Source organism: Toxorhynchites rutilus, chromosome 2 (genome assembly GCF_029784135.1).
Source record: "Toxorhynchites rutilus septentrionalis strain SRP chromosome 2, ASM2978413v1, whole genome shotgun sequence".
NCBI lineage: Eukaryota > Metazoa > Arthropoda > Insecta > Diptera > Culicidae > Toxorhynchites > Toxorhynchites rutilus.
The window spans coordinates 151,282,913-151,310,214 of record NC_073745.1 but is presented as its reverse complement, the minus strand read 5'-3'; the positions used below and the strand labels follow the sequence as shown (position 1 = coordinate 151,310,214).

General features: G+C 38.1%; 1 protein-coding gene across 1 annotated transcript in view; it reads right to left on the bottom strand.

Annotated features, from left to right (window-relative positions):
- LOC129770874 (protein O-mannosyl-transferase TMTC1-like) overlaps positions 1-27,302 on the bottom strand; it is a 585,978-nt gene that overhangs the window by 157,474 nt on the left and 401,202 nt on the right. Inside the window, exon 3 of the mRNA XM_055774024.1 lies at positions 9,875-10,052. Within this exon, the coding sequence (XP_055629999.1) occupies positions 9,875-10,052 (178 nt within the window). The remainder of the gene's footprint in view (positions 1-9,874; positions 10,053-27,302) is intronic.

The following is a 27,302-nucleotide window of genomic DNA, read 5'->3' as shown; positions in this document are numbered from 1 at the left end:
TTCGCCTTTTATCTTTCTGTTTGAACATACAAAACAATGCTCTTTACATCTATACAGTGCCGAAATACATGGAGTTTTCCATTAATCCTTTCCCCGAGCACGGATGACAACTTTTGTTTATACTGAGTGCCGTTATCTATTATTCATAGTAGCACCGTTTTCGTTCGTGAATAAGTTCACAAAACATACCAAAGGTTGTACCGCTCATGACAACTCTACACGAGCTGATGATTGCACCGGCTAGTTACCATTCTATCCTATATTCCTCGAGTCGAGAAGACGCACCACGATAGATATGGGGTACAGACTAGGGCTGATTAATGGTCAAGGGCTAGCTGATTAATGGTCAGCTGCATCCCAATAGGAAGTATCCCGTGTCGGGCACACGTACAGAGCATTGGAGACAGCAATATCCCAATTACGAAAACACTTGTAATCTTGACCTCGAGCCAACCGCGAGTAATCGGTTACATATTACTAACATAGATAATAAGAAAAACTGTCAAAATATTGAACTCCCGGCCCCGTCAGACTAATGCCATATGAGGCTTGATAAGAATATATATTTTGGAAAAAAAAATCGTTTAGAGAGAGTGTGTGAACTAATTCATTGTTGCATAAATTATAAAATTAGTATACTTCTTTGCTGTGGTGGCTGAGAGCAGACAAATGACCGCTAAGAGTTAATACAGATTTCGATACAGATTTTCTGGGAAGAAACAAAGATAAAAAGATTTTTTGGCAACCCTGCCCCTCCATGGAGCTTAGGAATGACGCTACCATTCCATACTTTTTATCGAATTTTTAGATAGTGTTCGTGACCAAAATGAGTGAAGCAATTACCATTGCCTAACGGAAATCGATGCATTTCATTGACTAAACGAATTCCATACCACCGTGCTGATAAAGGACCCTCATTGAAGATTAAGTATTGTCTCACATTAAAAATGACTGTGCGCAGATGTCTGATGGCAGATGTCTTCATCGGAACGATGCTTCGGTCCTGTTGAATTGTTGCAACTATGAGATCACAGCTTATTTCGGGTTTGCCGGAAGGCACTAGGTTTTAATGTGCTTCTGATCTCCAGCGAGAGAAAAAGCAGCAGCAGAGCGAAGGGAAACATTTGCTTTTCATCTTCACATTTTCCTGGTTCGACGCCAGTAAAATATATTTCCAGCGCTCGCAGCCGCCGAATCGGGAAGAATATAATATTTCCGAGATGGGAAATAAAGATTGGAAAAGGTGCGCCAGCGACTAACGGAGTGGAAAAAAAGATGAAAATTTATTACGGGACATTTCATTGCGATGCGCTCTGGTCGGCTTTTGGTTCCGATTCTTGCCGGAGCTCATAACGCTCCGGACCCGGAGGGACACAGGAAGGAAGAAGCCGGAAATAATTTGCATTAAAATTGATGATAGCCAGTCTGTTCTGTTAGAGCAGAGGACAATTTTTCATTCAAACCCGCCCACTGTGCGCTGTGCGAAACAGTGGGAAGGCGCTCTTGCCAATTACCATCAGTTGATTCAATCGACGGAAACCAGTTTCTGGGCTGATTTGCGACTCTGCCGGTGGCTATTGATTTTCTTTTTATCGAGGACGACAATTAAGGAAACCATTTGGATGAGGGTTTGCCGGTCGAGTGATGATGATTGCTGGAAGTGTCATCAAATTTTATTTCAATTATAACATAATCTAAAAAAAAGTGAGCGCTTTGATGATGCTCGCTTCGAGATCTATTTTTTAAGATCAATTTTATCCCAAAAAGAATTAGCTTCGATTTCGTTAGTCACCAACAACTTAAACTTTAGGTGCCATTAACACTAGATTTGGGGGGTCTCCGTAGCCACATTGGTTGCGCGTTCGCTTAGTAAGTGGTCGATCGTGAGTTCAAAACTCAGGGCTCTCATTGACCATCTTTGTGTTGTTACAGAATAACTACGTCCACGCAACAATCACCAGCGATGGAGATCGATCCACGGTCGAAATAAGATCGATTCATCCATACAACTGCTCTGCTCTTGCAAGACACATCGGGCTGCTGTTCTATAAATAACTCAACAATGATCAATCAACTGTCTCCGCTGTCCGGTCTAACTTGGATAATGGAAGAACAGAAGAAAGCTCTTACGCCTAAATGGCTACTGTATAAATGTGTATTATATGCAAATGGTATAGAAGGGAATACTCTAACGCCGAAAATGGCAACTGTGTAATGTGCTAATTATAGATATCAGTACGACGACAACCGTTCATTGTTGATATATACCCTTTGTAACAGCTTCAATATGGTCCTCAAGTCCAAAGCTATGAAAAAATAAAAAACCACTACAATCAAATAATTGCGAAATTTTTTTCCATTTTATAATGAAAATTCAATGAAATGAGCTCTTCAATATTTCTTAATGAAAATATAGCTCATTGGCTTCAATTTGATATATCGACCATCTTAATCGGTTCAGTGGTTCAAAAGTTATGATTTTTGAAAAAGTCTTTTTTGGGAAAAAAAATCAGACTACCCTAAAATGGAAATGGGCACCCTAATGAAAAATACGGGTCAAATGTTTTGCGATAAAGAACAAAACCATTTACCACTTTTGACGAAAATCTTCGATATAACGTACATTTTACTTTTAAATCGAATTGTAACTTATATTGAAGCATAATGAAGAACTCAGAAACAAAGCTTATATTACTTTTTTAGTGTTGCTGTTCGGGTAAGATAACTAAATAATGATGGAAAAGTTCAACTAGAAAATGAAGCCAACCTTTCTCATGATCAAACTGTTGATTATAGCTTGATTCATTTAGAAACCAATTGTATCTCGAGATGCTTGCAGGTACAGAAATAACGATAACCTTTACGCATATGGATTCTCCGAAAATTGGCTTTGGTTAAAGTTGTGTTTGTGACGATTTCGGAGTCCGAGAGTTTGCGTTAATTATCTCAATACCTTCAATCTCAGCTTCCGATCGTATGTTCCACTAAGATCAGTTGCACGTTCACGAAAACGTTTCAGTACTCAATATACTGTCGATTTAGCAACCTTCAGCGATTTCGTGATTTGAGTAGCTGACGAAACGGATCAACGTGAAATTTGTATCGTCGAAAGACACAGGGATTTGAGATACGCCCACTACGACCGTTGGTATAAAATGAACTGAGATTCTGGATTCTAACTGAATCAATTCTTAAGCGTAAATAGATAAAATTACCGCTTGCACCTTCATTCTTCAGCACAAGCCTTCAAGTCATATTGCAGAGCAAGTAATGCAAAAATGCAAATTTAATAGGGAAGTCCTGATTATGGGCTATGGTTTAAGACATGAGAATTGTTCAGAATACACAATACATAGGTAGATTGTTTTTCATGGGTATCCATTGCTCTAATTAAAATTCGGGTACCTATCAAACTCTCAGTACATATTTCGAAAATAGTTTTCAGACATTGATTATATTTCGTTGCAACACAAACAGATAGAATTTCAACAAGATACATTCATACATTGTGAATAATGATGGTCCCACCTCATTCCCCTAGAATGGTTTGAGCTGGACGAGTTATCTTGAAGATAACTGAATGTTAGGATTTTCCTTTATATCATCAAACTGAACCAGTAAGCTAGATAATAAAAAAAAATAAAAGAACGGACTTGTTTTGTCACAGGCATACAAATTTATCCAATGAACATATTCAGGCATTGTATGAGCGCATTTCATCCATGGCATGTCAAGAAAATTTCCAATCCGAAGAAATCCTTGACCGATCGGGAATTGAACCCAATACCAAAGTCCTTATCAGCCGTGAAGTTACAAGAGTCTTCCCGATTTACTAGATTCTCGATAACGGTCTGCTGATGCGATCGTTATTGAGCCCAGACAGCTGAGCGAACCCAAGCCTAATTTTAGCCAACACTTCAGGCCATTCATAATCGGGATACAAACTTGTATACTGGAACTCGCAATCAGATCTGCCACAACCCAGAAAAATCTCGTTATAACCATCTACTTAACAGATAAGTCTACGAGTATTCAGGTTTGACTATCTCCAGCATACTTCCAGTTTCTTCATTAGACCCTTCTAATGAGTTTTACTGACACTTCAGGTTCTATATGACTGACGGACAAACGTGTCTCTCGGAATCTGCAATCAGATCTGTCACAACCTTGAAAAATCTAGTTGAAACCTTCTACTGAACAGAAAAGTTTATGAGTGTATTCAGGCTTGGTTATCCCTAGCTTCATTCCAATTTCCACATTGGACCCTTCTAAATGAGTGGTCCCCATTGCCTAGTGGTAAGCGCTTGCCAAGATGGGGGCTTCGGGTTCGATTCCCGTTCGGGTCAGAAATTTTATCGTCATAAATCGTTTTTCTGGCTTGCACTGGTAAAGGGGAACTATCTAGGGTGTGGTGGGATGAGCATTGAACATTGGCAGTCCCCAAGAAAAGCCACAAAAACCCGGAAACAGCTCCTCTAAGCGAATTGACGCCGCTATAAGCGGCTTTGCCCAGTCCTGGTGGTACTCGGGACGTAAAGCTGCAGTATCACGATGGTCCTCCTGCGAGATAGTGGGGTTGGTCGCAGGCCTTGCAAGCCGCATTACTAAAACACCAAGCAACGAACGATACACAAGAAGATTGTGAATCAGGCCATGTTGAAAAGACGTTAAGCCAAAATAAATAAATAAATAAAACCCTTCTAAATGAAGTTCATTACTCTTGGAAGTTAATTTTCTTTTGCATTTGTGCAATCAACTTGCCTGTCAACGCGTGCGATGCTCAAGCTGTTGTAGAGTTCACAATATTTTCAAATTAACTAAAAACTAAAACAAACTAAAAGTAAACTAAGTACCATCGTTATTTTAATCAGACAAAAAAAACAGGAACACATGCACAAACAAATACAAAAGTAAGAGTACATCCATAGTCACTTCGTCAATTTACACAATAACACTGACTATGGAACAGGTCAGAATTTCAAATCATTCTTTAAAAACTCCTTACAAATATTTCGGAATATTCTGAGGTTTGTTGCTATTTTTGCTTCACGGGGCTGGGTATTATACAATCGGTACCCTTTATAAAAATGAGTTTTGGGTGCAAGACATTTGGAATTTCATAGTAGCTTAGAATAAAGTATATTTAACGTCAATCTTGTTCAAAAGAGTTGTTTGTTTATTTATTGTGCTTAAATATGATCATTCCCGCTGTCCAGTTTCTATAAGACTATTTCAAAATTCATAAAAAAACCACAGTTACGTTGAAAAACATTATCGCTACGTTTTGTATTAACCCACATGTCTTCAAATGTTTTTCAACGTAACTCCAAAACATATATTTTTACCATAATGGTGTATTTGGAAAAAATGTTGAAAATTATAAGCAAATTTATAAAATTTCTTGAACTTTCTCTATATATATATATATAAATGTTCTGTTCGTTTGTGTACGCGTCAAAAACTCGAAAAGTGCGGAACCGATTGAGTTCAAAGTTGGACACAATATACAATCCACTTCAAGGAGTGTTGTCACGGCATAAAAAATTAGAAAATTGGAAGAAAAATGATTTTATATATGCGATTCTGAAATTGAGCTTCTAATGAAAATCGACTATTCAGTAATGAATATGTGTTCTATGTGAAGGAAACATCGTTTTTCCAAGTGTTTGGCAAAATCATGAACTGAAATTGTGTTCCGAAGTGATTTAAAATTTATCGATTCCCCTCATCTATCTCTATATCTATAAAAGTATTCTGTTCGTTTGTGTGCGCGTTAAAACTCGAAAATTACGAAAATTCATAAAAATTCTATGTTCCACAAAGTTGGTCAAAAATAGTTTTACCATCTTGGACTCTTTTTTTTCAATTTTCTACATGACTTCTATTTTATAAGAAAAAACTAAAAAATACATATATAAATTTAAAAAAAATTAATTGAAAAAGACAATGAATTAGAAATGTTTTTTCAAATATCTCGAGAACGGCTGCATTTAGAAGGAGATTGATGAAGAGCTTTTTTTATTTTAAATCATATCAGGATTCATAATTTGTGGCTAGACATGATTGTTAACATACAAAAATTAGATGTTTCGAAAATTCATCAAAGTTCATCAAAAATAGTTTTACCATCTTGTACCCATTTTTTAAATTTTATGCATGACTTCTATTTTATATGAAAAAAAAAATAAAAAATATGTATTTTAGATATTGCAAATTAAAGTTTTTTTGTAAATAAAAAAGAGTACTATTTTTTTCACAGTGTATAATTTTTTCGCGTTTGGACAACAATAATCTATAACTCTTTCTAAGACAGTATTCCGGGAGGACTCATATTTTTTAAAATATAAATTATAAAATATTTCTCTTACTAAAATCGTAACGCCCTTTCAAAAGTAACACTTGAGTCAAAAAATTCCCAAATGCTATGGAAAACTTATATTTCCTCCAACCCAAACGGAATACAAACTTTTATTCAAACATACATTCAATCAAATACAGTCATACCTCGATATAAGGCAACCTCGATATAACGTAACTTTTTAAAAAGTAAAAATACACAGTACAAAAGTAGTTTTTGAAGTAGGGTAACACGGGGTGAGTTGGACATATAGGGTGATTTGGACCACCCCTTTATCTCAAAAAGTACGGCTCAACTTGGATTTTTTATAATGTCATTTTCTTTTACAATTGAACCGTATGTAACTAACGTAAAAAAAACTTTGGTAAAATTTGGAGATAAAGTAAATCAAACATACAAACTATAAAATAAACATTGATACTAGAGATGAAACGGATATCCGGCTTATTCGGCCAATATTTGCTATCCGGCTGGATACCGGATGTTGGAAAAAAATTCACAATTTCTCATTAACACAACATAAATTACGGACCGCGCCAGTGGTTGTGTGGTTAGCGTAACAGCCTCACAATCCGATCGGCATGGGTGCCCAGCTGGCGTAGTTGGGATTTTCTGAAGTGAAAAGTCTCTGGTTACGTCTTCCTTCGGGAAGAAAGTAAAAGAAGTGGCGAAAATAGGTCGACAGAAAATAAACGAAGATAAAAAAACATCATAAATTATAACAAAATAACTCATTAGCTAGCTAGCATAGCATAGCATAGCCATTTATTCATAATTTAAAATAAGGTTTGATTAATGGAATGCCAGATTTCTCAAAAATTATATTTACTCATAACATTTATTTATGGACAGTACTAAAAATGACCCAGTGGTTATTATTATGATGAATAAATAATACATTTTCGGAAGCTGATGATGACAACCGATTACGCTTTGCTTCGTAAACCAGGCTAACTTCAGAGAACAGTATTCGCTTTAATACTACTGCAAGGAGCTGAAAGATAAACTCTAGCAATCCTTGACCTCGATTGACTGCTTAGATTTTAAAGACCACCAGTCTCAAACTAGATTCACATTTCGTTGATTTCGTTAGCAGCGGGATTTTTTTCTGAACGCGACTCTTATTTTCATTTGTCACTTCGATGAAACAGTCCTAAAAGGTGTGTCGTGAGTTTCGTGTATAAGGTTTGATTCAGTTTCATCTCTCTTGTTTCATTTACAGGTCTTGAAGACGACGATGAGCTGTTACTATCCTTGAGGATAGACTTTCCGAGATCTCGCACATCACTCAAAAGAGACAGTGGGCTTTGCGTTATCCAGTCTCGCATCTCACAAAGTCATTGGGAGCTGTCTGCAACAAAAGAGCGAGGCAGAAGACAGCCGAGCGAGCAGACTTTCTGTGCACGCTTAACCCTTTCGTTACGAGCGTCGTCTATAGACGACATCCGCGCGACGAGCTGTGTGTACGAGCGTCGTCTTTAGACGACATGAAATTCATACTGCTCTTCGATCACACCAGCGCGATGCGCATACTTTGCGGCGCAGTGCTCCGTATAGGGGTAGCACTTCGGCGGAGCACACTGCCGTAATGAAAGGGTTAAATTTCGACTCTTCCATGTGCAAGCGATGAGACCGGGCATTAGCACGCGATCTTGGGATTGGCTCTTTCTCTTCTTTTACGTAAAATTTTGTGATGCGTCCAGGAATACCTCGTCACGTTTCGATGCGAACGATGTACATATGTTGTGTACACGAAGATATGCTCGTGCATTAGTGCTCGCGAGACTTTCTCGTGTACCTGTCTCGAAGTGACATTTGGTTAGGACTTCTGAGATCTCGCACAGCACGTAGAAGAGACAATATGCTTTGCCCTATTCATCCTCGTATCTCACACAATCATTGCGAGCTGTGTGCAACAAATGTGTGAATTGATTGGATGACTTTAGCAGCGATATTTATGTGAAACAGTGCTTTATCACTATTTTTTTCACGTGCCATGTTACGAAGATTAAAATTTTAACACCAGAAGCACAACTTCCCCCGACAGCACCAAATGTCACTTTGAGGCAGGTACACGAGAAAGTCTCGCGAGCACCAACACATTGTTGTATTGTTGAGCGCATCTCAATATTTTACGAAAGAGAAAAGAAGAAGCCGAACCCACGTTCGTGTGCTAAAGCCCGGTTTCACCGGTTGCAAATGAAGGGGTAGTGAGAAGGAGAAAATCAATACTCGTTTCTCGAAATTTAGGCGAAAGAAAGGCCGAACACCTCTCAATATTTTACGAAAGAAAACGAAAGAGCCAACCCCAAGCTCGCTTGCTAAAGCCTGATCTCATCGCTTACACATGGAAGGATTGTGAGGAAAAGAAAATCGATACTTGTTTCTCAAAAATGAAGCGCCGCACAGGAAGTTTGCTTGAGCATTCGCCAAATAATTGAGCACTACTTGATAGGATCATCCAATCCGACGAGCAATTTCTCTTTGATACCAACATTATCTTGGTGAAACGCATAGATTTGTCTTTCTTCTCTTTCCGTGCGCACTTTTCCCTTCGGCGTTTTCCAGATCTGTTGACCAAAACAACTAAAACAACGAAAAATGTAACTGGCGTTATAGAAACTTGACACTTGATAAATACAAAAACATTCGTTTACGCTCATCGCTTGCACACATACATACATACAAATCATGCAGTGTATGGTAGTCATCAATATATGCACATTAGAATATAAATTGGAGTATTGTTTGTTTACAATGACACAAACCAGCATGATCATCACCTGGTCTTATAGAAGTTGGACAGAGTGTATCGAGTGACGTTATGCCGAGGGTACGTTATAATGAAGTTTCCCTGTAAAGCCAAGGACCGAGTGACTAACCAGCAAGTCAATATAATACAGAAATAAATAAATAAATAAAATTAAAATAGTTTCCATTAAGTGTACTTTGATGGAGTAATTTGAATATTATTTAACTCGAACCGAACACAGTTCTGTGGTTGGTCTTGGTTGGCAGTGTAAAATTGTAATTTAAGGAACAAGAATTCTTCCTCATATATTCATCAGACTGATCATTCCATCCCCACCACCCCTCTGTAGATTTTCTGATTCACTGCACACCAGCAACATTTTCATCCGCACTTTTAACAATTGGAACAAGAGACAGTACTTGGATTCTCTTGGAATTAACTTGATTCGGTGAAACAGAATCCAATTCCTCCATCAGCACTGTGCCGAAAAACGTCCCCCAATTTGTTCCCTCTCCACTGACAGCACCGAATGTCCACTCGGGGATCATGTGTTTACATCATTTGAACGTTCGCTCGCTGGCGCCGTCGGAGATGGCACGGAATGTGAGTGTACCCGAGTGTAGCAATTCTGGCCCCAGCTGCATGGAAGGAGGAAACACAAGGAATAAAGGAAAAAAATAAAACGGCCACCAACCAGCAGCAGGAGCTGACGGATGGGGAGTTTGGTTGGTTCGCAAACTGAATTTCGCTCCGCTACTACTTACCGCTTCCGTGTGGATCGGATGTACGGCGAATAATACCCCGGCGAATACAGCAAAATTCTTCCGTAGTCCGGCGATTGTCGTGCAGACCCGGGTGAATAGGACACAGGCGGCCGCATGTAGCACCACGTTGGTAGCATGAAACCATAGCGAACGAAGGCCAAATGTTATATAATTTAATCTGGAAAAGAGAGAAGAAAGAGATGCAGTTGAGTGAGTGGAATTACATACACAAAAAAAAAGAACTGTAGGAAACTAGAGAACTGCGGCCTCGGGAAATCCAAGCAATTGATGAAAGGAACCAAATCGGACCAGACGGAGCACGAGACGCGTGGGATTGAGTCAAAAGCGCTGGCACTACAATGATGCTATAAAACGTTAAAGCTTAATGCTACCAAAAGCCGGCGCTTGGAATAATAATAGAGGAGAATGGCAGAAATTATGAGAATTTATAATAACTTAACTCACAAAACGTTCATTCTGACTTTGGCATTTGCAGTCGCTTTCCAATGTACGTAAGACTTTTAATCGCTCACACTTCCGCCTCTGACTTCGGAACGGGTGAAGGCAAGGCATTCATGGGAAAACGAACCAACGGGACGCAGCCGCTGTCGGTGGCCCTTTCGTTACAGAAAATGAAAGCAAGTGGAAAATAGGGTTGAGTCAAATGAAAATAAAAAACCGGGGATGAGAAGCAATCCAAGTGGAAATTTAGTTCGTTTGTTCTGGAATCATTTATTCATTACTGGTAATTTGTCAAAGGAACTTTTCCCTACACAGATCTGACAATCAAAGGAGGAAGCACGAGTGGAGGTGGAATTATTTCCTGTTCTGGAGAAAGTATCAGCCCGGCAGAAAATTGGAAGGGTTCAGGAATCATGACACATATCCTTCATCGCTGTTCAAATATTCAGAAGAAGTAATTTGCTTTTTTTTGCTTCGATTTGGTGCTCTGCATTATGGATGGGATGATATCGGGGAGGGGTGATTTCATTACAAATTCCAATTGAGAACTGCGGTGACTGAAGTAGCTGAACCATTCTCGGCTACGGAAGACACAGATGAGAACTTGTGGCAGAGGGTAACTGAGTGGACATGACCTCATCCGTTGAGAGGTCGGGATTCTGACCGGAGAGTGCTTCCATGTCATTCTAATCAATAACTTTTTGGGAGGAGAGTGATCCCTTTCCTGTGTCTATCGACGGTAGTAAATTATCGAATGAGGTTGAGTGGATCTTTTATGTTTTAACCAAACATCGAAAATTAACATGAGTATTCGATTTAGTTTGTCCTGAGAAAAAGAAATTGAGTTGCAATTTTCATCCCACTGAATAATGAATTTTAGAAATGGAAAGTCCATTTGCCTAAACCCAACCAAAAGTGTGAAAAATTGATACTTCTTATTTGGAAATAAGGGAAAATTTGACACACTGATACACTTTAAGAAAGTACACCACAATCTCGATCCGATTACACTTTAATTTATTCTGCCAACTCACTGTCATTGAACCTGTGGAAGCACCACCCACGCGTTGCTTTCGTCCATTTTTTTTTCCTCCACCGGATTTATTATTTATTATTTCGCTCCGCCGCATTATCGAACGGTGATGGAGTTAATGTTCAAAACATAAATTTTCGTTTATTTTCCGCACAGCTTATCAATAAACCATTTTTGGAGACACGAGAATGGCTAGTTTCGTCGGTGAACCCAATGTGAGAGGTGGGATGGGGTCTACATATCGCGGGTCACGTGACGTTGCTTTTCGGCACTGTGGCGTTTAATGAAAGCACGCGGAAAATGAATAACGTCCCTATGTGACGAAGGAAGCTCCCCCAGCCACTATCGGTTGGTCGATCCATGAGAATCGCGGCCACCACATACTCGCAGTCACGCTTCAACAAGGCCGGTCAGCCATAAACGCCGTAAAACTGTCAATGCAGCTAGGCCACATTAAAGGTCATTGGAATACATGGCAGTAGTTGGTCCCGGAGCAGCGGAAAAGGCGAACAGCCGCGCTGTTGCCGGCATTGGCCATTTTCGGCAGTGAATGAGCAATGATGCGGTGACACAGAAATGCAAATTTTCACCAACTTGGCCAGATGTTACCGCCTACCGGTCCAGCGATTGTCAACGTTATATCTGGTTACTCGTTCAGGTCGCGGTGCGCTCGTAGTATTAAAAGTTGATGCGTTTCAACCCAAAACCGAGAACCGAGAGGCACTCTGGCGAATAAGGTCCTTCTCTCTTGTGTATTTGAACTGCCTGGAGGACTCTGTGAGCGCTATACAGGCTTTTCGCCGATATGGCGATGATTTATGAGTGCCGAAAGCTGTGAAAATTCACAGCTAACTTTCGACTGATAAAATGAAATACTACATTTTTCACCACTGCAATATGTATTGTATTCGACCAAGCGGTGCTTCGGGTGATGGCGAGTTTAGGGTAAATGTGACAAATAAAAAAAAAAAAACAAATAGTGATAATATTTTGCATTAACTTCCATTAACCGTTGCTCGACTTTTCGGTGAGCAGAAATAGTCATAAATAACTAGTATCGGAGTGTTTGATATAAATCATATTGATTTATGACTGCGGGACTGTGGAGACGCATTTTCTTCGCAAAATTGCCATCGGACATAATCCAGCATTTTCTTATTTGAGCACGAAGGAAAGGTTTTGTCTAACGATTCATCTTAGAGTTAGAGTTTCCCTGTGTTTTGTTTCTCTGTTTTAATTAAATTACGTGTAAATTTGATAGAATGAGAATGTGAAAAGGTAAAACACTTTTGCTAGGGGAAGAATAATTCACTTGAATCGTCGAAATCACAATGAGTGAAGAAAGTATTTAAGAACTCAGAACCATCCCATTTGATATTAAAAACCTGAGACACATATTAGTAACATATTCTTTTTTGATCCACGACACCACGTTTATTGTTAAAACCGTCAATCTCTTCAAAATTGTCCTCAATTGCTGATTTAATCTTTTCTGAACTAGTAAATCATAAACAGACCGTTTTTCAAATTGAAGAATGGAAAACAATGTTCAAAATAGGAAATCATTTCAAACATGCATGATTTGGGTTTCCTTGCTAATTAAATTTTCACAAGATCGCTTTATGTCTCCTACACCCAAAATTGATTTTTAGCTCATGTTTTGTCATCCCGATTAATGACATTAAATGAGACACAACATAACAGAAAATGTCATGACTCACAAATACTGGTAAGCATTTGTATAATATACATGGTACAGCAATATAAGATTAATAGGAGCGAGCGAAACAAAAGACAAATAAGCTTTCCGCATACCTTACCACATACACGACCCAGAACGAGATAAATATTGTTCTCCTCCATTCGCTCCTTTTTACTCGTAGAAAACACTCCCCAACTTCATTTTATAATCAGGTGCAATATTATCACGTATTTGCAGAACAACTACTGAAGTATCATTAGCCATGTGGATAGCGTGATCGTGTAAAATAGATTTGCTTCTAGCCGGCCTTGGTTCGATCCCCATTGACGTCGTATGGACTTTTTTTTGGCACAATCCCAAATGAAATAAGAAAAGAAAACAGAAAGAGATGTCTGCTCGCATGCATACAAACCATTTTTATGCTTTTAAAATAGCTCATTATTTGCGCATTTGACTCTTTAGCACACGGAATGGCATGCCAACGCTAGTTTGGGTTTAGGTGATAGTCAAGGTTGAATATTTCCTACATTTTCTGATGTTACATTTTTACTGATAAGATGTTACTCACTTCTTTATGGCCTGTAGGAGAAACGCAGGTATAATGAACAAGGGAGGCAAAATGAACCAGTGCTTGAATATCAACTCAAAACTAAAAATCAATTAATACGTATTGACCACCCTTTTCCTAGACCATATGAAGCCATTCGAGACACCCTGTTATACATGAATTTGTCAAATTTAAATGAACAAATAATAATCAAAAAGAGAAATTGCTCTCTCGATAGCCATCCCGATGTAATTCTGCGCGCATCGTATTTAAGGAATTTATCTGGAAATTTATTTTATCCTACCTGGTTACTTCGGCAAATCATTAGTTTGAACCCAACAGATTGTTTTTTTTATTCCATTGATTAATTTGCATTCTAAATTAATTTGAGGCAAAATGATCCAGCACTGGATGGCGACTTACAATGTTATTTTTTCTAGAGCTGATCTACCTTATCACATGTTGCTCTTCAATAGGTTCCTTTTATGGCTTTGACTCTGGAAAAAATTCCACTCAAACCAAAATCCAGCATCATGCAACCCTGCCTTTTGTGTTTTTTACTACGTTTTTGTATGTATGAGAAATTTTTTATTGCGACTCTAGGTGAATAGGCCCAGCTTATTTCATACATGTATCTACTACATATATCACTAATGATTTAAACAAATTTAGATAGGAAACAACGCATAAATCTATCCCATTTAGCGTGATTTGTGTAACTGTTTACACTAAAATGTAGGGGAGAGGGGGCACATTCGGACACTTTTTTTACTTGATTTTTAATATTTTTTGTAAATTTAAAAAAAAACCTGAATTCATCCTGGTTGTCATTTGCATATCAATGTATCATATGAACGTGTTAGAGGTGCCCCATGTGTGGGGCAGTTTCGGCAGTCATGGGGCACTTTTGGACAATGGAAAAAAAATTAAAATTTTATATTTACCAAAAGTTACTTCTGTTTCCTCTCATTTCCAGCATATTCTGCATTTTTCTGTTTATCAGTATTTGTCTGAACGGAAACTGCTTGCTATGAGAGTAAGTAAAAAATCGTGATTTTACTTTCTTCCGTTTTCGAGGTGTGGTTTTCCGCGGTGAAGTTTTTGGAAAAGGTTCAACATTTTCCGAGGACAAAGTTGCCAAAGTAAAATCTATCTGTGCTATAGACGCAATGTTTTGCACCATTGTTTTATTACCCGATGAGCCAGTTGCTACCTCCGCTTCAGTAGGTAAAATCATTTGAACATTCAAAAACCTTTCTTGAGAATGGATAGCTACCAGCTAGGATATTACTCAGATTGAAAGAAGCATTATAAGCCGATGCAACTATACCTGAAAGGTCGTGTATGGAAATAGTTTTTCCAAGATGGTTGAGTAGCCAATCGTTCTGGGAAACTGAGAACTTCTGATTGAAAGGGTCCTGAAACATCCAGCGGTTGTAAGCGATTTGTGACATAAGGTGGGAAAGATACATAAATTGTGCAATTTTCTTGGCTCTATTTAATTGCTTCCAAAGTGCAATGACTTTTTGATTGATTTTTGATTTTTTTGAAACTTATTCGTTTACGTTGCGTTTTGCTACCTTCTTCAAATATTCCAGAACATTTAGAAACAGTTTTTTTGTTATGCAACCATTAGTTGGGAAATTAAAAAAGACAATGGACCCAGTTTTCCCATTATGCAACCGTTAATTGGGAAAGTTGCAAAGACAATGGACCCAGTTACAACCAAATACAATCGTAGCTCTCACCGTGCACATCATTCAATCCATGGGAAATAAGAAGAGAATGAGGCCAACATATGAATATTCGTATCGCTCTAGTCAACGTCATCAATTAAGACAGTCATTCAGCTAGCAAGCAATCGAAGGCGGTGGCGAGGGCACCTATGAATTGGCTTTTTCATGGTCGAAATATTTGGTTAATTCCAAAATTACCCTTTTCAAGTCGAATAAAACAGGGGGCCTCCGTAGCCACATTGGTTGCGCGTTCGCTTATTAAGCGATCGATCGTGAGTTCGAAACTCAAGGCCCTCATTGACCATCTTTGTGTTGTTACAGAATAACTACGTCCACGCAACAATCATCAGCGATGGAGATCGATCCACGGTCGAAATATGATCGATTCATCCATACAACTGCTCTGCTCTGCAAGACACATCGGGCTGCTGTTCTATAAATAACTCAACAATGATCAATCAACTGTCTCCGCTGTCCGGTCTAACTGGATAATGGAAGAACAGATAGAAAACTCTTACGCCTAAATGGCTGCTACTGTGTAAATGTGTGTACCATAAGGAATGGTATAGAAGGGAATACTCTAACGCCGAAAAATGGCAACTGTGTAATGTGCTAATTATAGATATGATAAATATGTGACATGTACACGATTAAAATTCGGCTCTGTTACAGCTAAAATGCCAATGAGCCTGAAATAAATAAATGGGACAAAAAAAAAAGTCGAATAAACTGAAATCGAAGCCTCTATAATTCAAGTCCCTCTCTCTATCTCTAGACAACCTTGGTTTCTAATTCGCAACCGTTTTGAAAGAACGTGTCATTTTTTGCATCTGAATGTACTCACAGAATATGCACAAAGCTAGAGTGGTGCAGAGCTTGCACTAATACGCAGAAGAAAAGCAAAAGAGGATTATTGTAAATTACCTTTAAGAAAACCATTCATTCTCATTCACGATTAGTCATCCAGGTAGCAACCAGACGTCGGCGGCTACGAAGACGTCCAAATTGCCTTTCTCAAGGGTATGAAGGTTCAGGTTTAGTTCTCCATATTGGTCTTTTTCAGGGCTAGAGGCGAATAGAGTTTAAAAAGTAGATTGGTCTAGGCCTAGGGACACAGGCGGGAGCACGACGTAGGACTATGATTGTTTGTAGTAATTGCATTTGAGTTGAATATTTTCATTGTTCAAAAATCTGTTTATACTCTTTTGATACATAAAATGGAGGTCCTGGAAAACAGAAAAACAGTTATATCAACTTATATCCTTTGAACGAGTAGAATGAGGAATTGTGTCCGGGTTAAAAGGTGAGTCAAAGTGAGGCACGTTTCAGGCCGGATGTAAAGAAGGTATTTCACTGCGGTAAGAGCGGTGTGCGGTGCTCCCGTGGCCGGGTGGTTAGCGTCCCATCTTATCATGCCGGGGGTTCGCGTTCGATTCCCGTTCTGGCCGGGGGATTTTTCGCCAAAGAAATTTCTTCCGACTTGCACTGAGGTCACGCGTATTCTTGAGCTTGCCACTCCAGAATACATTCAAGGCGTGTTATTCGGCATAGAAATCTCAACTAGTTATTACTAATAAAAATGACGTAAGTAATATCCACGCTGAGAAGGCAAAAGTTTCACTGAGAATGTTAGTGCCATCTAAGAAGAGCGGTGTGCTTCGGTTGAAAACTGAAGGTAATAGTTTATTCCGTTGCTGTCACCGAGGTCACCAGCATATAACCGATTCGGTTAGTACAATTCATAGTACAATTTTTTTAGAGACATTGGTTGCGCGTTCACTTACTAAGTGATCGTACGTGAGTTCAAAACTCTTGCCCCTACTACGTACACGCAACAATTATCAACGATCGAGATCGATCCACGGTGGAACAGAGATCGCTTCATCCATTCAACTGCTCTGCTTTGCGAGAAAGATCGGGCTATTAATTACCCAACTATTAATAACCCAATAACCCAATGATCAATATCAACTGTCTCCGTTGTCCGGTCTGGTGAACAATGGAAGAACAGAAAGAATACTCTTACGCCTAAATGACTACTAACTACTGTGTAATTTGCAATTTATAGAAATCTAAACATGAAGCATATACACGATTAAAACCCGGCTCTGTCGAAGCTGAAATGCTAATGAGCCTAAATAAATAAACAAAAAGGGTTAAAAAAACTGAACCGATTGTTGTCGAATTTATATGAATACAATCTGACTGCATCTCTCTATCGCATTAACCTCTAAAAAATAACATTTTTTAAATTGTACTATTTAAAATAAATGGGAAACGTAAGAAAAAACGTTTTGAACCGCATTTCGTTTTTCAAACGGCCGCAATTTTGTCAAAAAAGATGTTTTTGACTTATCCGAGGTTCATGCGATAGAGGCATCTGAACTGATTCAGCATTTGTTCAATTTTTGTTGTTTCAGATAACCAGAAGGGCTGAAATCGTGTACGCCATGGCAAAACTTTTTTTTAAATTTCATCAGCTCTTAATTATTCTACACCCAACATTGATTTTTAGCTCATGTTTTGTCATCTCGATTTATGACATTAAATGAGACATAACATAACAGAAAATGTCATGACTCACAAATACATTTGCATTTGTATAATATACATGGTGCAGCAATATAAGATTAATACGAGCGAAACAAAAGACAAATAAGCTTTCCGCATACTTTGCCACATACACGGCCCAGACCGAGATAGATATTGTTCTCCTTTATGCGCTCCTTTTTTACTCTTAGAAAACACTTCCCAACTTCATTTTATAATCAGGTGCAATATTATCACGATTTTTAGTATCCATCCTGAACAAAGCCTTTCATCGGTTTTATCGCTTTGGGTTTTCTTGCATGAAAAGCTTGGCAAATGCTGAAGGGAAAATAGCTTACAGCGAAAGACAAAGGACAAATTGAAGCAATAAACGAGTTCCATAAAAAGTAGGAATTAGTTGAATTGATTGTCGAATTGGACTATTCCATCAAGTGGTAATGTGGTAATGAATTATTATATCCAGAAGAATACGGAAAAAATAAAAGGACCCAAGTACATCAAATCTATCGAGATTTGTGGGTAATCATATGAACAGTCTTTGGAACTAAATGTTGGTCGAAATACAAACATCAAAAAGATTGGTGATAGCCTTATCACATCGCAAAACGATTGATTTTCGCTAATACTCACATGAATCGACAATAGGCACCAGGCTTCTACACTCTGTCCAACTTCTATAAGACCAGGTGATGATCTTGATGCGTTGTGTCATTGTAAACAAACAACGCTTCAATTTATATTGTAGTGTATTTGTGTTGGTAACTATCATACATTGCATGATTATCATATGTGTGTGTGCAAGCGTTGAGCGTAAACAAATATTTTTGTATTTTTCAAGTGTCAAGCTTCTATAAGACCAGTTATATTTTCCGTTGTTTTTTGGTAAGTTTGAATAATAAATAAAGGAAATTCCGAAAGGAAATGTGCTCACGGATAGAGAAAAAAAGACGAATCGATGTATTTCACCAATAAAATGTCGGAATTAGAGAAATTGCTCCTCGTATTAAACGATCCCATCAAGTAGCTCTTAATTATTTGACGAATCCTCAAGGATACGGTAAACAGAAGTAAATTCCACGTAAATCGAAGGTATCTGACCGGGACAAGCGGGAAATAATTATAACAGCTTCGAACACTTCAAGATCGCTTATGCAAATGAAACAATCTTTGAATTCAAATGTTCCACGGGAGATAATTCGTCAAACTTTGGTAAAAAGTCTTTACATAAAGAGGGCTAAAAAGGTTAAAGTTCCTAATCTTACACCATCTCACATCGAAAAACGTCTCAGTTTTGCCAAAGCTCACATGAATCAACAGTAGGACATGATATGTCATGACAAAGAACGTTTTCAAAAGAACACATTTAGCTATATACCATAACGAAACATTCTTCAATTATTTTTTAACTTTGAACTTTGTTAGATTATCTTCGGTGAAGAAAAAAGTTCAATTTAGATGGTCCTGATGGTTTCAATGGGTACTGGCGTGATTTATGGAAGGAGGAACAGTATTTTTCAAACAGGAATTTTGGTGGAGGCTCGTGCATGGTGCAACTGGAAAGCTCAAGATAGCTTTCACATCATTGAAGGATTACATACATGTTCTGAAATCCTCTCTCCTACCATTTTTGCGTGGATATCGTCATAAAAAAATCACATTCCAGCAAAAAATGCTACTATTCATACCAGCAAGGAAACAATGGATAGACGGCAATGGATTGAGGACCAAAAACATAATTTTTTGGACTAACTGGCTCATTCTCCAGACTTGAATCCGGTTGAAAATCTTAGGGGGATCCTTGTACGCAGAATCTACACCACGATACACCACAATTGAAAAGCTCAAGGTCGCAATTTCGGAAAAATGGAAAAATATCGAGAAATCCGTTCAGCAAAATCTGGTAAATAGTATGCCAACACGAATTTCCAGGTTAATGAGCGAAATGGCAAGGTTGCCAATTATTGACATGTAAATCAGGCAATAATTTTGAATTTTTCATTGATAATACTTATGAATTTTGAAATGGTCTTAAAGAAACTGGACAGCAGAAATTATCATATTAATCACTATAAATAAACAAACAACTCCTTTAAACTAAATTGACGTTAAATATACTTTATTTTCAGCATTGTACAATGTATGAATGTATCTTGTTGAAATTCTAACCGTTTGTATTGCAACTGGGAACAATAGGGCCATTCAAGAGAACAGTTTTTTAATTTTTTAGCTTTTTAAGGCTTCATTGTAATTATTGTCATCAAAATTCCTGCAATTTTTCCAGTACTTTTATCTTTTTTAGGTTATCTTGGGTGAAAGAAAAAAGTTCAATATTTTTGAAATCGACTCAAGAACTGACATGGATCAAATATAGTGGTAATATTGTCACAGCGTTTGATGAGAATCCGCTCAAAGCATATGCTTGTCGCTCTAAGACATCAACAATTTTACAATTTACAATTTACTATTTTTAATGTGATTTCAAACGTTATAATTTTTGCAATTAAAAAAAAAGGCTCGCTGTTGACGAAAAACGTTAAAAAACAACTGTATTGGGCACTAGATTATGAGGCTTAAATAATACATATAGAGGCTGATACTATCAAACGAAAACTAGCGTTTTAAAGAAAGAACTTCCTGCAGATGTACCAAAAACAGACAATGGGTCGTGCCTGCAAATTACAGAAAGATGGAGCTCCATCGCATACATAAAAACTGAAATTTCCATGGAAAACCAGAAAAATATAGAGGGTTGTACCTGAACCCCGACCGCATTGTTGACGTAGGACTATGGAATTGTTTCAGAAAACTCGCTTGATAAACCTTTGGATGTGAAACGAAATTTGAGAATAAAATCAATGTTTTCAAAACTGCATTTCGATTTTCGATGCGATCATTATTCATTGAGCAAATAATCATCAAAGACGAAGGGGAAATTTTTCATTCATACTATAATTCTTATATTACAATATAAGTTATATGGGAACGTTATAGGAATAAAATGAAAGCTGGTTGATAAAGCTAATTGGATTTACTATTGAATTACTTGTCAAAAAATTGTGTTAGTCCACAAAAACTTTGAAGAAACAGAAAGAAATCGATCTTTAATTTCTTCCCGATATTTTTTTTCCACTGTGTACTCAGAGCAACAACAAAAAAATTGGGTACTTACGTATTAGCGTCACCGGAGCCAAAATTCAATAGATAACAATGCCTTGCTTTTGTCTTGCCGTTTGCACTGTTTTACTATTTTTTAGTGCTACGGAAATGCGTATTTGTGATTTGCGGTGTGCCACCGGAGCGTCACTCATATTTCAAAGCAAAAATTATCCGGGCAAACGTATGCCGTCCAACGCTCGCTAACGCTCGATTGGACCAAACTGATCGTCTCCTACGCTTCAAACTAACCGGGCAATCGGTGGAACACTGGTTTATTTGCGAGAGACCGTCGCTTCCGACGGTGGGTCGGCGGTCGACTCGGATTACGTCACTTATTCTTGTTAGACGGAGACTTCTTCACCATTACATTCACCCTAGAATAAATTTCATTGCGAAAAAATAAATTCTTAATGAAAATTGCGCTTCGGTGGCGTTTATACGTAAATACTGCAAATTTCAAATAGACTTTTTGGTAGCACTAAAAAATAATAAAACCCTGCAAACAACAAGGCAACAATAATACAAAAGAATCCGTATGCCCGTGCGCACCATAAAATTTCTATCTATTGTATTTCGGCTCCGGTGAGACTAATACGTAAGTACCAAAAATTTGTTCGAAAAATATTCTGAAACTTGACAGTTTAGGCTTTATGCATCTATTCTATGTACAAAAAACCCAATAGAAAAGTGTATTTACGAAGTTAGTCAGAGCCCAAAAAAAATCTATTTAGTAAACATGAGAGTTTCAAATCTTTGAAGTGAAGTTTTAAAATTAGTTTCGAATTGCCCTGTTGACTGTGTTATCTCACAGGTTTCATTTGTTCTAATTAGATTCAGACTTTCATAAAAGATCATGGATCTAAAATATATCATAAGAAATTCATCAAAGACAAACTAGTAAAAATATATCGTAAAAAATACAATGAAACAATTGAAATGAATAGAAAAGGAGCATTCCAACTAAAAAAAAACTTTGGATACGACAAATCAAGGAAGGAAAACAAAGGAGCATGATGCGATTTACAATTAACCGCAAACTGCACAGATCGCAATCTGTGCAAACTGTGACTAACTATTAATCCTCTCCCATCATAACCAAATGATTTTCTCTTGGTAACTCTGAGTTGACCAAAGCATTGCTAGACTGAAACTAGTTCGAATAATTGAGTTACTCTCCTTCGTTTGTTTACAACTCCTAACAAGAATGTGCTCCATGGGAATGAGTATCTCTATGGCGTACGCTTTACGATTCTCGCTCTCTCGTCCGGGCGTTCAATTTTCCTCTCCGAACGCGTTTACTTCGATGAAACTGTGTGAGGAAAAAATGCGCTACAGCAGATAGGACGACATTAATGTTTAATGTTCCACAGAGGATTTCTCAGATGGTGTTTAAAGTCATCAACAAGAGACTACAGACAATAATCCCCCTCAAATCATCTTTAGGAAGGATAACGACCTTCAAAGGATAAAATTATCTTGGGAACATTAAATTGATGTCCATGACTTCCAGTCGGACGTGTATCCGCTCTGATAATAATTGTGTGGTCCTTACAAAGCATATATTCCAATGCCGTCAGTTCACTTAAATTCTTCGCATACCGTTTGATTATTAGGTAGGATGTTGATAATCATTTTCTGCGATATATATATATATATATATATATATATATATATATATATATATATATATATATATATATATATATATATATGTTGAATACCTGAAATTAACCAGATTCAACCAAAGAAATCTGCGGACGAAGCAGTATGTACACTCAAGAGATGCAACAAGTTTGAAGGGATATGAAAAAAAACATTGATCGTTCAATAAATCTACTGCCACATATGTCGGAAGTCCACGATATATGAATAACATATGTCCATACTAATTAATTACATTTATTTGCAACGAAAAACGTAACTACACAGAATTGAATTAATCAAATATGTGATCCATTTTATCTACATAATAAAAAGGATCTTTAATTCCATTGAATTCGAAAAGTGTTTCGTGAAATCACTAATTGAATTATTACAGTCAACTCTCCCTAACTCGATGATCTGTAACTCGATATTTTCCCTAACTCGATGGATTTCATGGCACCTTTGATTTATTTTACAAGCATTTTTCTCTCCATAACTCGATACCTCTCTAACTCGATGGTCCCTTGGATATCGAGTTAGGGAGAGTTGACTGTATTAGAAAAAATATTTGAAGAAAAATGTGAATGTGAATGTGAATTATTGGAATCTAAAAAACGATTTTGGGCGGGATGAGATTTGCACAAATCTGCTGGTAATAAAATTAATCAATTGCATCCATTACCCGTCTGCTGTTTATCGGGCGGGAGACGACAGCAAAATAAAATCGACACGCCACTCACTGCGTTCAGTGCAAAAGAGAATTAAAAATCCCTCGATGAGTGTCGTAAGATTTCAGTTGATCGGGTCTTGTACACTTTACGATCAAGAACTCATCATCCGCTCTATGGGATGGGATTAATCGGGAGAGTGCATACAGAGGGGATTCTTCTTTCATATTGTTTTTAAAACATCCGACTAGAGGGATATACTTATTCATTGATCGTTGAATGTGATTTTCTACCATAACTGCGACAAATTATCTCAAAATTATTACACAATATCAATAATATGAGTATTGAGAAAATTTCTTAATTGTACATTTATGTCTTCACAACGTCGTTCCATCCATCAAGAGTTCTGTACGATTTATCATTTAACGATCAATCAATCTGACAACCCATTGGCAATCATTGCAAGGTTAAATCAGTTTCGCCTCAGTTCCGAACCAACAATGCAAAGAGGGGATGTTCCCACATCGTTTCTAATGTATTGTTTTATGACCGCGTTCGGAAGGAATGAGTGGTAAATCTAAATCAATCACGGCTAGATTACAAACGATCAGATTTGCTGCCGCCTCCACTGCCATAACTCTGCTACGATTTCATGATGGGAGATAACCTTGCGCGGCCATATAAGCTGCTTTTGCTGGAATCGCAACGTATATTCATTTGCCAGAATGGTAGTCGAGATTACTCCCACATTAATGTGAAGCACACCAGCATAAATCTAGCAAACAATTAAATTGGTAATAAAACCGAAACTAGTAGCAAACGGTAATAACGGTTCGGTGGAATACGCATTCCTGTTGGCACGGAGGGAACCAATTTGCCAAAATATGCGTTGGCGAGACAAATTCTATAGCAAAAGTAATCAAATTTTATTTGAATTAATTAAAAATGCCCGGCAAAGCCACTTGAATTCCGCTGAAACATTGTTTGCTGCAGTGTCAAACAGCGACAAACGTAAACAGCAAATAGGACCGAATCAGTTCGGCTCCTATTGACTTCTTTATGTGCCCTGGAGCTGAATAAACAGGACACTAACGGCGCGATACAACACATGTAAATACCGCTAGAATGTGTGTTAATAAATAATTGCTCAGAACAAAAGCGAAGTTCGTTTAGGAAGGGGGAGAGAGAGCAGTGGATGCTGCGGACGTATAGCATTTCTTGTCGAAGCATCCCCAGGAGGGGTTGGTGTTGCACTTTCCTACATGCGATACATTTTAGAATTATCAGCCCTTCCGTTGATAGGCAACGCCACAGAGGCCATAACAATTAAATTTCATTCGCTTAGCTGTTACCCGCAAAGTGAATGTGTAATAATTTAACTCTCCGCTCGCAGCCACTCGAACCACTTTGTGCAAGCGTTTCTTAGCGCTTACAAAGTGTTCATGCAAATGCGATGCATTCGTAGTTACATTAGACACATTCTCAATGGTCTGTATACTGTTCTCCATCGCAATTTCTGACGCGAATGGTCGACCTAACGTTTACTTCAGCACGGAGAGTCGAAATTGACTTTATGATGGTGTATTTGAACACGCCTTTCGTCGCGTTCATATGCTTGTTCGTAGTGCCCTCGGATCAAACTGATGGATCAATAATTTTATACATTTAGCAATGAACTCTATCTGCGTACCGAATGCAATGACCAGTGAAAACCATGGATTACCTTCAAGGATTCATTTCGGTCATACACATACCATTCCTGCTTTTCAGAGTAACGCTACCACCAACTTACTAAGGTTATGCGAAATTTTCCTGACAATCATTCAAGTACCTTTTTTTCCCGGGAGGTCTAGCGAACATTCCGTTGATCCCGGCTCACTAGTGGGTAATAGAATTTAATGAATTATTATCTTCAATCAAAAAGCTCTCGGAGCTGCGGCTGAAGTACCTACAACCACTCGTGAACTCACTTATTTCCCGGTGTAATTTAATTTAATGAACGTGGCAGCGGCAGCGTCTATCGGGCATGTGAATGACGCGCATTGTCCCCGGTTAAACGGACCATTACTGCCTGCCGATAGGGCGTGGCGGTCATGGACAAATGCTGCTGTTGAAGGCTGCAAGTGGGCTTCAGTGGCAATCGCTTCCAGGTCAGCAGCTGTTGGCTGGTAACCTTTCTCTCCACGCGGCGATTATGTGTTGGAGTAATATGCTAAGAACAGTGAATTCGAGGAGGAAAATTTACGCCGCTCACGATGAGGTCTTTTCCGGAAGGGAAGTTTTATCGGTATTGGAATAGGTTTTCGGTGCTGAAATGAGCATTGGGTGTGAACGGAAAATGGAATAGCAGATTGAATGATTATTATTACAATAAAAATATATTGGGAACAATTCAACACTTTTTTGATCTGCGAACCGCCAACAACGTCAACATTGAAACGGTGACTAAGTTGGCAGAGATGAAGCCTGCCAACTAGAGATGTGCCATCCGCTCATGAGCTGTTCCGAAGAATCGACTCTTTGAAGTGAGTTGACGCGGAACAGCTCGCAAAAAAAATCAAACAGCTCTTCAGCTCACTTTGATGATGATGAAGGAGAGAAAAGAGCTGTAGAATTGAAGAGAGTGTGTGAGCTGTAAGATTCAAATGAACTGACCGTCTCTCGCTCTTCGTGTTAAGACATCAGTTTAGTTTAATTTGTCCCTCGTCTTTTCAACTGTTATATTCGCGTTGACGGCATTGAGCTTTGTTTACCAGTTTAGGGGGCGCCAAAAATAATAATTGGCTCTCAGGCAGAATGAACACTTTTTTAAAATTCAAATTATTAATGAAAATTAACTTCTGTGTATCAAATGAGTATTCTATTTCAATGAAAAACACTTTGTTTACAGGCGGTGCAAAAATCTCATAAGATTTTTTTTTTTTGAAGAAAACTTTCTATTGTAATGTAAAGCCTCAGTAAAAATGTCGGAAATGTTGTACTCGCCGAGTCTGTTGTAAATAATAGTCTGGAATACGTGTTTCAAGTAATTAATAATATGGTGTGAAAAATTTCATTTGAATTTTAACATTTTCAAACTGGCTTCGTGGCTATCGATTTTGGGACCCAAATTGAAAGTCGGCACTGACAATTGAGCTGACAACCTAAATGAGCTGTTCATAAAGAACAGCTCATTTAGATGAGCTGAGATGATCAGAGCTGTTCATCATGATGAGCTGATTTGCACACCTCTGCTGCCAACCATCTATCTGATTGCCCCCCTGCTACACTCAAACTAGCGTTGGCAGGAAATATTTCATCTTCGACAGAAAAATGCTTTTTCGTGCGCTGAAGGGTGAAATGAGCGAAAAAAAAGCATCTGCCCTAAAAGCTTTAAAATGTTTGTATGTATGGAAGTAGACATCTCTTTCTTTTTTTCTTTTTTCATCTCTTTTGGGATTGTACCAAAAAAAAAGTACAAGTGATGTCAACGGGGGATGAAACCAACACCGACTAGAGTGCAACGCTGTTTATCACGACCACGCTATCCACATAGCTACTGGTGCTGTTGCATATATGCATGATAATATTACACCTCATTTTAAAATGAAGTTAGAAAGTGTTTTCTAAGAGTCAACAGGAGACCATTAAAGTGAATTCATATCAATTTCGACCTGGGCCGAGTATCTGGCAATGGATGCGAAAAGTTTCAATGCGTACTTATTTGCAATGGGTCTCTTGTTTCGCTCATTCATATTGATCTTACCGTTCTGAATCATATTTCGGACAACATCATATTTCGGACACTTCTAATATCTTCAAATGCTTAATACACTGATTACATAACTATTAAATTAATATCACTATTGCTTCTTCAGATTAATCCCTTGGTTTCACTATCATTTCATATGAGATAAGCGCGTAGTTCTAGTTGTATTCATTGTATCG